The sequence below is a fragment of the Eriocheir sinensis genome, chromosome 49 (genome assembly GCF_024679095.1).
Source record: "Eriocheir sinensis breed Jianghai 21 chromosome 49, ASM2467909v1, whole genome shotgun sequence".
Classification (NCBI taxonomy): domain Eukaryota; kingdom Metazoa; phylum Arthropoda; class Malacostraca; order Decapoda; family Varunidae; genus Eriocheir; species Eriocheir sinensis.
Window position 1 is genome coordinate 5,264,206 of NC_066557.1, and position 13,308 is coordinate 5,277,513.

The 13,308-nt window shown below is 39.0% G+C and overlaps 1 protein-coding gene across 50 annotated transcripts in view; it reads left to right on the top strand.

Annotated features, from left to right (window-relative positions):
- The window catches only part of LOC126981738 (drebrin-like protein), a 30,318-nt gene extending 18,168 nt beyond the window's left edge, over window positions 1–12,150 (top strand). For 2 of the 50 annotated variants that reach the window (XM_050833206.1, XM_050833259.1), the window contains 8 exons: window positions 46–206; window positions 731–900; window positions 1,209–1,336; window positions 1,863–2,351; window positions 3,979–4,158; window positions 5,284–5,350; window positions 6,165–10,125; window positions 10,232–12,150. In XM_050833206.1, coding sequence (XP_050689163.1) covers window positions 46–206; window positions 731–900; window positions 1,209–1,336; window positions 1,863–2,351; window positions 3,979–4,158; window positions 5,284–5,350; window positions 6,165–6,337 — 1,368 coding nt within the window. In that variant the 3' untranslated portion in view covers window positions 6,338–10,125; window positions 10,232–12,150. The remainder of the gene's footprint in view (window positions 1–45; window positions 207–730; window positions 901–1,208; window positions 1,337–1,862; window positions 2,352–3,978; window positions 4,159–5,283; window positions 5,351–6,164; window positions 10,126–10,231) is intronic. The other 48 variants (XM_050833247.1, XM_050833230.1, XM_050833234.1 and 45 more) reach the window with 48 other exon arrangements.
- Window positions 12,151–13,308: the final 1,158 nt, after the last annotated feature.

Consider the following 13,308-nt stretch of genomic DNA (forward strand, 5'->3'; position numbering starts at 1 on the left):
CTGTAACTGACCATCTACTTACGACACACACACGTACTTACACAGGAGGCGGAGGCGCTCATAGGGGGCCGCACACACGCAGCGAGAGACATGTTTGAGCACCAACGCAACACCCTGAGCAGCACGGCCAACTCCACCACCAGCAACACCAACCGGCCGCCCCCCCGGAGGATAAAAGAGTTCAACCCCGTCAACAACAACCCCAGGTAAGGCATAGGGAACAGTTATCCGTTTTCTAACCCCATGTCCCATTATCCAATTACCTCATAATCTTACCCTTATTCAATAACCGTTCATCACACTAACCTGTATATCTAACCCTAACATCCCTATTTCTAACCTTCTTACCATTACCCATTTTTCCTCCTTCCATCCCGTCCCATATAAGGCCTGCATGATGCAATGCTTAGAATGCCTAGCTATGAATCCACGGGCCCGGGTTCTAATCCCGGCCTGAGCAATTGTCATGCAGCTCACTCAGTTGTTCACCCTTCCTTTTGGGCTAACCAATAAATGGGTACCTGGGAAAACCTAGGGAAGATAAACTGTGGTAGCCCAGGTGTCACACTGGCCCTGTGTCCTGGGGTAATGGATTCCTAACCGCCACAGGCCCAAGGGGCAGTGCTATAGGGATGAGCATTGCTGCCACACGCAGCTGTAGTGTATGTCTCCAACTTTACTTTCCCATCCACTCATCACTTTTCCCCCCTTCTCCCTCCTCCACTCCCAGAGAGGAAGTAAGGGATAACCAGCCATCACAAGTGCCAGCTGTTGCTGCTGCTGCTGCTGCTGCTGTGCCCAGCCGGGGTGTGGCGGCTAGATGGCCCCCTGCTGCTGCTGCTGCATCTCCTCAGCAGCAACAGTCCACTGCCACGCCCTCACCTGCACACAGGAGGACAGGTGAGGCATATCATTTTTGGCCAGCAGGGAGTTCAAAACACACAGAATGATAGGACTGATGCTGGATGAGCACCGTATAGTCACAGGACAGCCACGGTAACAGTTTGGTCATCACTTACAAAACTTCAGTATATTTTTTTTCTTATGAAACACCCAAATTTGAAGCTTAGACTTATTGGATATTTGTAAAACCTCTACTCCTTTTAGTACTTGAAATCGAGAACCTCTTGTACTTAAAAATCCCCATCACCTCTGCCACCAGTCCCCCAACACAACACAACCTGACCCACTTCTTGCTTCCTCCCCAGCTGCCTCCCTCGCCTCCGCCACACAACAACAACACACGCCGGTCCAGGACTACATCCCCGCCCAGTCCAGCCCGCCCGGCCCACCCTCCAAGCAGCCGCCGCCCTCAGCCTCACCAAACACCCAACCGGTATGCATGTGTGTTTGTGTGTTATATTTTCCTTGTTATGCAGAATTTGAACAATCATTTTTCTATATTTTGATAGATTCCTGAGTTTTAAAATTGGAATGTCAATATATTTTATTAATTACCTTGTTTTTTGTTTTTGTCTTCTTTTGGATAGTTGCATCTTGTTGTTGTTGTTACTAATATCATTACCATTGTTATTTTGTACTTTATTCCTGTTTTAGTTTTGAGTTCAAATAATGTAGTTTCTTAATTAGCACAGGTAGAAACTTGATGAAAAACTAACGTCACTGATTTAACTCCCATTACCCTAACCACTAAGATGTGAGAGAGAGAGAGAGAGAGAGAGAGAGAGAGAGAGAGAGAGAGAGAGAGAGAGAGAGAGAGAGAGAGAGAGAGAGAGAGAGAGAGAGAGAGTGTGTGTGTGTGAGTGAGAGAGAGAGAGAGGGGTAAGTAAGAAAGCATGCATAACCCCCCCTTTTCCCTCCCTCCCTCAACCCCCCTCTTCCTTGCCCTTCCTTAAAAACAGGAGGCAGGAAAAGGTTATGTAAGGAACCTGATGATGGAAGGTCTGCCAGTGCGCCCCAAGGAAGAGGAGGAGGAGGAGGAGGAAGACACATGGGGGGAGGAGGAGGAGACGAAGGAAGAGAAGATCGACACACACACATCCTCTTCTTCTCAGCTGATCACCTCTTCTTCCACTGCCTCTAACATCTCTTCCACTCACCTCTTCTCTGCCCAGCCCTACTCTGGCTCCGCATACTCCTCCACACACTCCTCCGCCCTTTACTCCTCCCAGAACAACAACAAAAACTTCTACAACAAAGATAATGAAAACAACAATGTCAATAATAACTTTGGTCGCAAAAATCCTCCGTATTCCTCCTCCTCCACCACCATCTCCTCCTCCTCCTCCGTCCCTCCGTCACTAGTGGAGGAAAGAACCTCCCTCCACCAGCACCAGCAGCAGACCAGCCACTCACAGTTCGGAGGAGAGAATGGGGGTGGAAATTACACAGTATGTTTTTGTTTTCCTTGTTTTTTTTAGTTTTTTGGTTTTGTTGTTAGTTTCTTTCATTCATCCCTTCCGAATTCTCATGGTTATATTACATCCTCTCTCCTTTTTTTGCTTTGTATTTTGTTTTGTCATTAGTTTCTCCCATCCATCTCTTCCTTATTCTCTCAGCCATGTATCAAGCTGTCCCCCTGTTTTTGTTTTTATTTTTGTTTTGTCGTTCAGTTCCTCCATTCCTTCCTCATTCTCTTGTACATATATCAAGCTCTCCATATTTTTAATTTTTTTCTTCATTTTTTATTTTTTTATTAAATTATTTCACTCATTTCTTTGTCATTCTCATCATATTCCAAGCTCTCCCCATTTTTTTTGTATTGTTTTCCATGTATTTTATTTTTTATTTTGTCATAAGTTTCTTCTGTTCATCCCTTCCTCATCCTCTCAGCTGTATTTCAAGCTGTCCCTTCCCCTCCTCTTATCATTTTGCTATTACTTTCATATATTCATCCATTCCTCATTCTCAGCCATATTTCAAGCTCCCCATTTTGTGGTTTTCCTTGGTTTTCATTTTTTTTGTCTTGTCATTAATTTCTTCCATCCATCTCTTCCTCATCCCTGCAACTGCATTTCAAGCTCTCCCTTACTAAGACATGTCAGCTATTACTAACTCAAAAACCAATGGCAGGTGCTGAAGTTTTTTGCCTTTGTTGAATAATACGTAGTTCACATCCAATTACTTCTTTTCTTGGTTTACTCCCGCCATACTATTATTGACAGAGAAATCAGTATATTAGGGGTAGCCATTAACCTGCAAAAGTGGTTCATAGAAAGCTTGCAGGGAACAGAGTTGACTCATGTCGTTGGAACCGATGTCAAGGCAATTGTCCAGGAAGGAAGAGCTTCTAATATAGATGTCATGCACTCTCTCACACTTTTAATTTCTTTCCTTATCTTCTATTGTTAATATTTTACTCATTGATTCATTCACACATCTCTTCATTTGTTTCCTTTTTTTTGTCATTTTTAGTTTTCATCATTGGCTCACAATTTTATTTATTTTTTTTTTTTTTCATTTCTTGAGTTATTTTCAATCAACTCTTTTGATTATTGGTCTTACATGTTTTCTGTAATTTATCTATCATTATTTTATTATTTTATGAAGTTTCTTCTTAGTTTAGTTTCTAGATTCATAAAGTTTTTATTTACCAATTCTCTAATTAGTTTGTTTGATGTTTCCCTGGATATTATTTTTTTTCATGTTTTGCTTGTTTGTCTTAATTCTTTAGATTTTTCCTCATTAACTTTCATTGATTATTACTTTTATCACAATCATTTCCTTTTCATTTGATGTACAGATTTTTCTTATAATTAATTTGTCAAATTTTTTTAAAAATCTTATTTTCCTTTTTGTCTAAATTTTTATTTTTTGTTTAATTAACCATTGCTTTTCATTACCAGCATTTGTGAATCGTTTTTTAAGTTTCCATTATTATTATTATTATTTTCTTATTGTTACCTTTGTTATCCTTATAATTAGTTTCTTTATTTTGATCTTATTTCACATTTATTTTAGCCACCACCATCCTTCACTACCACTGCCACTCACCACCACCACCACCACCACCCACAGAATGGCATGCACCACCACCAGTCAGAGTTGAGGAATGGCACGTCATCCTCCCCCACGCGGCAGAATGGCTCCGCCCACCACCAGCACAACATCGCCAACACCGCCGCAAGTGAGGTGGTGATAGCAGCCAACCAGAACGCAGGGATTGACAACGCCGGTGGAATGCTGTATGAAGTGGATGTGAGTTGGTGTTCATTTGTATATATTTATTCATTTATTTATATTTGCATTTTACCATCATTGCCTTCAGTGCTTAATCCTGGTGTAGAAGTTCCATATCCTAATTGATTTCATCACACCAACTTATTAACCCTTTCATTGCTAATCGCTCGTAGCGAGACTATACCCCCAGGCGCACTCTGGCAGCCCAGCGGGGGGAGGGGGGTATCTTTTAACCGCTGTATTCAAAAACTATTCATCACAGCTAAAAAAACAAAAACACCATTGGAAAGAGGAGGCCAAGATCTATAAGATTCAGTTACGTAAGCCTCTCCTGCATGTACAGGCATGTTCAGGGGGTGTTGCCTGTGAAGACGTACATTTATGCGTGCGCAACGGTCTGCCATATTTAGGCAACTACTGAGTAGATCTCTTGATGGGATGCTGGCAGGGTAGTATTGCCAACTTCAAAATTTACAACTATTTGGTCAAAAAATCTGTCAGGTGATAGGTGAAGCTATGCATAAATGCGGCTATATTGGACAGCAACATCCACCAGTTACTTGTCCATAGATTTTCCGCGCTAGGCTGATATGATTTTCCACCAAATTTAGTGGAAAACCCACTGAATTGGCAATGCTGTGGGTTGAAAAATAGTTTTTGAACACTCTTACGTGGGATATTTGAGTGCGACTGGCGCTCGTAGCGAGCATTTAGCACCACCGGCAAGTTGCTTGTCCTCGCTGCGAGTATTTAGCAACAAAAGGGTTAAGAGACACCAATTATTAACAGCTCAGAAACCAGTGGCAGCCTTTCAACTGTTATTTGACTTCATTGAATTCCATGTTCCTTACTTCCCGTTACTTTTTTCTTGGGCTATTTCATTCATATTGTTACTAGTAAAGATAGTTGAAATTGGATGCAGCTTAATCTTGGAAAGTGGTTCATAGAAAACTTGTAGGGAATGGGGGCTGATTCACTGATATCGTTGGAACTAATCTCATGGGAATGGTCTAGGGAGAAAGAACTTGTAAAATAGGCATTATTTGTGTAGTTGTATAAAATATATGTGTATATATTTTCACCAGGAAAATTTTTATAATACTCAGAGGTGTGTATTCAACTCCTCTCTCTCCCCATCACTAGGGTGTTGAGTACCAGATTCTTCCTGAGCACGGCCTGTGTGCGCGAGCCTTGTATGACTACCAAGCAGGTATGTGTACATGTATCTAGGAGTGGGTGTGTGTATGATTTTTTCTCTTGTTCATTCTCCTTTTTCTATTTTTTTGTTCTCACTTATTCACTCCTCCAACTTTTCTCACTATCTCCTTCTCTCACTCTTTCTCTCAACCTCCTTTTATTGTAGTTTCTCAACTTATCTCCCTTTCACATTCCCTCACTCTCCATCCTCATTTTTCCTCTATAATCTTTTCTTGTTCTCCCTCCACAATCCTCACCCACATCCTCAAAGTCTCCCTCCCTCACTTTCTCTTTTTCCTTTACTCCCTCTCTTGCAATACCCCACCCTTTGTTTCCCCTCCCTCCTGCTGTCACCTGAAATATCCCTCATGCATACAAACTCCCTTCCTGAATGGCTTTCTCTCATTCTGTCATGCTCCATCTCTGTCTCTCCTTCACTGTTATTGTAACATCCCTCTTTCACTCACTCTCCCTCCCTCACTTTCTTCACCTACTTAAAGAAAAGATTGTAGTTTTGTTAAAAATAGTAAAACTATGATCTGTTCAATGCATATATTTTTATTTAATTTTCTATAGTGTATACAAGATCTTTACCCTGGGTGATGGTAAGGAACTATTTTCCAGGGTGGTGTTTTAGGGTCAAACACTCACTCTGTCTCTTATTTGCCCATGCTCCCTTTCACCCTCTCTCTCTTGCTCCCTTACTGCCACTTAATACTTCCCACTTACATACTCCCTCTCTCACTCTTCCTTCTTTTACCTAACCCTCCCACTTTCTCCTTCTTTCTCATTCCCTCACCCTCCATCTCCCTCTCTTTCCCACACAGCCGATGACACAGAGATCACCTTTGACCCCTCTGAGATCATCACCAACATTGACCAGATTGACGAAGGCTGGTGGCAAGGAGTTGGCCCGGACGGCATGTTTGGGCTCTTCCCGGCCAACTACGTCGAGCTGATCAATGCAAAACCAGGAGGAGGAGGAGGAGGAGGTGTCTGAGGAAAAAGAGGAGGTAGAAGTGTCGAGGAAGAGAGAGCAAGAGAGTGGAAGAGAGACAGCAAACTAATTCTCCTGTAACATACCCTAATCCTGTACCTTCCTATCTCTCTCATCTCCAATCTGGTTGAAACATGATTACTATAGTTATTGTTATTGGTGATTACGGTAATTATTATGGTGACCGTAGTGGTGGTGGTAGTGGTGGGGTATGTGGTGGAAGAATAAATAATAATAATGATAACAATAATAGTAATAATAATGATAACAAAAATAATAATAGTTCTAAGGAATTTAAGAATGGGAACAATATGAGAGAAATAATGTTGTCTATAGGTGCTTAAATGACATGATAACATAAATATAAGGCAGAAGAAGGGGGAACTTTCAATACTGCCATCTAAGACCTCTTTTTTAGAATACCAATCAGCTCTTGATCACTGCTCGGGATCCGAATCTGATCTGGATTCACTCTGCGAAAATAGAATGCCTGGAGGCAGTGTGCCAGATCAGAACAAAAACAGTGGAAAGGAAAATAGGAAAATGAAAGATAGGATAAGCAAAGTGGATGGGAAAACAGAGCTCAGTGTATAGCAGAGTATGAAGGAGGACCTAAGAAGCGATTCAAAGCGGAACAGGTCACAGGAAGAAGACAACGGCAAGACTTGTGAATACTGTGACTAGCCATATTTCTACCAGTCCTGTCGTTCATTACCGCTATTCTACATCTTTAGTGCCTATTATAGCATTTCTGCAACATTGTCTTAACTGATCATCTCATATATACTGGAAGAAGATAATGAAAAATAGATAAAATTTTCACCTCTACCACCTGTTTCACCGCCACCATCACCACTATTATCACCACCAACCCATCCCACCTACACACACTTTAAATATAACGTTAATGCATAAACCTGTGTATGTGTGTGTGTGTGTGTGTGTGTGTGTGTGTGTGATGAGCCAGTCTAAGGAGAGCATAACTTTACTAACAGTCTTGCATTCATCATAGTAACTGTCATTCATGGTGTACAGTTAAATAGCTACATCAGTCAGTCAGTCAGTCAGTAGTCAGTTAGTCAGTAGTCAGTCAGCCACTGCACTTTAGAATTGTTGATCACCCATAGATTACTTCAGTCACAGTCCATTATTGTGTCATAACCTCAAGTCAGTCACTGTTTCTTTCAGTCATTGCTTCAGAACCTTTTATCAGTCAGTCACTCACTCACTTGGAACCTTCAGTCAGCCACAAATCTTATTCCTTCAGTCTGTCAGAAAATCAATGACTTAGCTTCCACTGCCAGATTTGGTGCAATTCACTAGTGGCCTGTCATTATTAGTATTACATCTGTCATTATCATTATTTTTTTATCATTATCATTATAACCCAAAAAGTGAAATGTTCCTCTTTCATCCATCTCATTATCAAAGTTTTCCTCTTCATCTTCTCAGTGTGGTGAATTGTTTCGCTTTTAAAATTGATAATTATTATAATGTGCTTATTGTGGAATTTAGACAAACAGGAAATTCAGACTTTTTACCATTTATCATCTTTCTTATCCATCTCATTACCAAAGTTTGCTTCGTCATCTTTTTCATCCCCTTCCTGTTCTCCTCTCACATAACAAATTGTATCACTTACTTTAATAATAATGATAATCTACTCACTTATTGTGGAACTTATACTGAAACTGAGGAAAATCGTAAAGAAATACCTGATGCCTTGAAGAATTTATGCCATTTTTGGGGGTGGATCAGGTGGGGGAAGAAGGGAAATAAGTTGACATTTTCCTACGCATGATTTCTGTAACCTGACATTTTCAAGGGAGTTTATCACTTTTGTTGTACTCTGTTTTTGCTTCTGTTATGCTTGTTAATTTTCTTGCATTGCTACTTTTGTATTTATTTCATGTGCACTTCAGTTTTTTACCTCCCATGTTGCATATCCTTTCATAGTTGCTTCTGTTATACTTATAGTTTTTGGCATTTCTCCTTTTGTATTTGTTATTTATGCATTCTTTATAATTTTGTACTGTCTATATTTTGCACCTTGTTTCATAGTCGTGTGTGTGTGTGTGCCATTCCCCAACAGAATGATCACGTGCTGGACTCGCGATCACCAGCCAGCACCCTTCCCGAAAGAGCTTAGAGCTGTATGTGTGTGTGTGTGTGTGTGTGTGTGTGTGTTCGCCGCAGTACTTAAATCCACATTAACGCGTAAGGATGGGGTAGAAGGGGAAGGTGTCAGTGAACATAAAGAAGAGTTACAGTGATACTTTCTTGCTCACACAAACTGATAGGCATAGGAAGTGTATGAGTAGTAAGCAGATTATTTAAGTTGCTCCTGTTTATTTTGCTGTTAATTAACCCAGAAATGTTTAGGTGAGGACGTGCTGAGGTTATGTTGTTGATTACCTGCTCACAAGCACACCTAGGCATAAAATGGGTAAGGTTAACAAAAATATTATGGTTTACCTTTTTTTCTTTGTTGTGAATTAGCCAGCAACATAGAGGAGTTACGTTATTCATTTTCACATCCACACCCACACTGATCAATGCAAAATAAGTTTATAATGAACATATGATTCACCTTTCTCCTAATATTTGCTGTGAATTAACCCACACATATATAAGAGAGAACATAAGGGAGCTACATTATTGATTTGTCACACCCACACTGATAGATGTAAAAAAAAGAGTCTTTCTAACGAGGCTATGGTTCATCTTTCTCCTAATATTAGCTGTGAAGAAAGTTGAAGTAACCCACAAACACATGAGAGGTCACATTGACATTACGACATTGTTATAAGTTCTTTTAAGACATATACACTGATAGATGAAAAAAAAAAAGTATATAATGAGCACTTTGAATTCTAATATTTGCTGTGAAGTAAGTAACCCACAAACACTGGAGAGGTCACACAGATATTAAGACATTGTAATTACTTCTTGTTGAGAGACACTCACTGATAGATACCAGAAGAGTTCATAACCAACATGTAATTCACCTTTCTCTAAATATTTGCTTTGAAGTTCCAGTAACCCACAAGTATAGTAGAGGTCACATAGATGTTACGACACTTATTAGTTCATGTTGAGACACACACACTGATGGAAGCAAAGAAAGTATTTATAGTGAACTAATTCTTCCACCCGCGGCCAATAGAAAATGCTCAGGTGTAACGGAGGCTTCGTCGCCAAATTAATGTGAATAGAGTATGATCTTACCTTAATGAAGTAACCTGTAATGGTGTAATGTACTAATAAGGGTGATAAGTACACTTGTAATGACAGCAGTGATTTGTAATGATGTTAATTAATGAGTGTTTAAAGTATGATTGATATTTTTTTTTTTTTTTGTGTGTGTGTGTGTGTGTGATTTCATTGTGTTTAGTTTAGTTTTGTATTGTAATGGAGAAGAGGATATAAGTGAGTGAGAGATAAATAAGGAAGTGGAAGAGAGGGAGAGGAACAAAAAAGTAAAAATAAAAAATAGTTGAGGGAATGAGAGAAAAGACTGGAGGAAGGAACAATGAGAAACTGAAAAAGAAGAGGAAAAAATAATGAATTAGAGGGGAAAAAAATGAAAAGGGGAGTTAGAGGAGGAGAAAAAGATGAAATAAGTGATATATAAATGAGGGGAAGAGAGAAGGGAGGGGGAAAGAAGTGGAGAATGAAGGAACAGGTGAATGTGGAAGATATGAGGGAGGGGGAAAGAAGTGGAGAATGAAGGAACAGGTGAATGTGGAAGATATGAGGGAGGGGGAAAGAAGTGGAGAATGAAGGAACAGGTGAATGTGGAAGATATGAGGGAGGGGGAAAGAAGTGGAGAATGAAGGAACAGTTGAATGTGGAAGATATGAGGAGGGAGGAAAGAAGTGGAGAATGAAGGAACAGGTGAATGTGGAAGATATGAGGGAGGGGGAAAGAAGTGGAAAATGAAGGAACAGGTGAATGTGGAAGATATGAGGGAGGGGGAAAGAAGTGGAGAATGAAGGAACAGGTGAATGTGGAAGATATGAGGGAGGGGGAAAGAAGTGGAAAATGAAGGAACAGGTGAATGTGGAAGATATGAGGGAGGAGGAAAGAAGTGGAAAATGAAGGAACAGGTGAATGTGGAAGATATGAGGGAGGGGGAAAGAAGTGGAAAATGAAGGAACAGGTGAATGTGGAAGATATGAGGGAGGAGGAAAGAAGTGGAAAATGAAGGAACAGGTGAATGCAGAAGGAGTAAGAGGAAAACATGATTATATACATGGAAAAAAAAAGCTTTATACATTGTCAGAATAATTATTTTAGTGCTTAAGTAAACATTTCCTCTCGCTATGTAATGCCTGTTTTAGTTTAACATCCAACATATACAATTCAACACTACATGTTCTCTCTATTTCATGTTTGCTATATTTATTTATTTATATATTTTTTTTTACTAATAATCATAACTTCTTATTTATTGTGATCAGCGTTACCAAAGTGTCATACTCTGAGCATTGCATTTATCATTTTCAGGCTCCAAGACTGTCGTAAACACACAAATAACGATAGAAAATTAGTTATCGTTAAAACTTAAATACTGACGGTTTTATTCTTTTTTGCTATAGTTATCGGTCAGAAACTAAGAAAATGCAATGTGATGAGTACGATAACTTGGCAGTGCTGATTGTGATGTTCCTTCACTGCATCGTTGCCAGATTGTCGTACTCAGCCTCTTATGTTTGCCAATTTCCGACCCAATAACTGTCTCCTCCACCCCGATAACAAGATACATTTGTAGTTATCGTTGAAATGGTTAATTATCGGTGTTTTTTTAGCAATAGTTATGGGTCAGAAGCCGGTAAATATGAGGCTGTGAGTACGATGATCTGGCAACGGTTCCTTACTGTATCATGACACGCATTTTTTTCTTAATGTTCAGTCAGTTTTGAGTAATGTTCCATCATGCTTGTAACACACTACTAGTACTACTACTACTACTACTACTACTACTACTACTACTACTACTACTACTACTACTACCACCACCACCACCACTACCACTACTGTTTAAGGCACCTCGCAACGCTCATGTGCATTTACAAGTCTAGTGTGCGTGTGTATGTAGGTGTGTGTGTGTGTGTGCGTATTCCGATAAAAAAACATGCTCATCCCTGTACGTTCACAAACACACACAAACACACACATAGTGGACTTCATACTATAGATATTTAAGAGTGACATGATTTGTTTTTTCTAATATTTTTTACTACTTTTTGTTACTTCTGTTTATGGTGATTAATTTTTCTCGTGAAATGTGAAAATTTTTTGAATCAATCTTTTCTTTCCTTAAAATTTCTTTCTTAGTCGCAGTTTATTGCCAAACTAACTACAGTGGACCCTAGATTCCCTGGACTAAGAGAGAAGGGGTTGTTTGTAGAGCCTTGGAGTTTTCTGAATGAAATAATAAAAAAAAGTTAAAACAGGCCAGCATAGAGGAATTTTGAATATCCAGAATTTTGCCCCTGAAATCCCAAGTCCAGGGAACCAAGGGTCTACTGTATTATTATTATTGTTATTATTATTGTTATAAGTAATGGGTGCTTTTTACTAGTTCCTTATATTTGTTTGTTTATGTTGTGTGTTTTTGCATGTCTGTGTTTGTTTGTGTTTGTAGCTTTAATTGTCATAATTTTGATATTTTCTACGAACCAACTTTACAATTGTTCAAACATTTACAGATATTAGTCAATGCTGCTTGCCTTTGTTTACCATGATTGGCATTTTGTTTACATTGCTGTTTATTGTCTGTTTTTCACATTAATACAACTTGCATCAGTTTACCTATCCATATTTTCTCTTTTTCCTGTTTAGATTTAATGTTTGCTTTTTTACATTCATTGATTAATAGGTAATGAAACTGTGTGTGTGTGTGTGTGTGTGTGTGTTTTGTCTTCGTCATAAACCCAACCCTTTTTATGCTTAAGATGCTATTACATAATTGATTGATTGGCATTGAGTCAACATTGGTTAGCCATTTGTTTGTCTGTCCGACTGTCTGTGTCTGTCTGTTATGCGTTCCCTGTTATGTGTTTAAAGGTAATTACATGATTCTTTAGTGTAATTGTTAGCGGGTAATCGTTAGCCTAAATTGGCGTTTGCTTAGCGTAATTAACAGTTAATTATCACATTACCCTTCTGTAGCCCAGTGGGTGAAGCGCTTGATTACAGTTTGCTTGGTTCACCACTAGCAGCAACTTACATTACTGTTTAACACTTTGATACCAGAAAAAGGGACAAGGAATTAGGCATCCCACTCTATAAAGTAAAAAGCAACTCATTTCTATTAAGTGGAAAAATGCAGTGAGCTTATTCTTTCATAATAAAAAAGAGCAAAAGAAAAAAAATTGTATAAAAGAAAAATAACTAACAGCTTCTAGCCCAGTGAGTAAAGCATTTAAATAGGTCTTGCTTGGCTCATCACTAACTAGAAACATCTACTGTTAGTCTGTAATTCTTTAGTAATATAAAGAAATGATAAATATGTTGTTTTACAGAATATAAATACTAACAGCCTTGTATAACCGAGAGAGTGAAACATTCGGTCTTGCTTGGTTCACCGCTAACTAACAGCAGCTTACGTTAGTGTTGAATTATTCAGTAATATAAACAGAGGAAAGAAGAATTTGTTGTGTTTCTGTATAAACGAAGGAAACTAACTCAAAGCTTTTTTCATGATACAAAGAAAAGAGGCAAAGAAAAAATCAGTCTCACTTTACAGGATAATTTTCCTCTAATATTAACATAAATTCAAACATCTTACTTTCTTAGCTCAAAATTGCTAAAATCTCAAATTCAGGATGGGATTAGAAAAGCTTTTAATCATTATTATCATTATTCTTTATAGTGAAAACATATTGATGGATACTATTCAATTTTGAAAGGCTATACATGTGCTTGCATTCGCCAGCCTTATTCACCCAATGACGGCTCTCCACGCT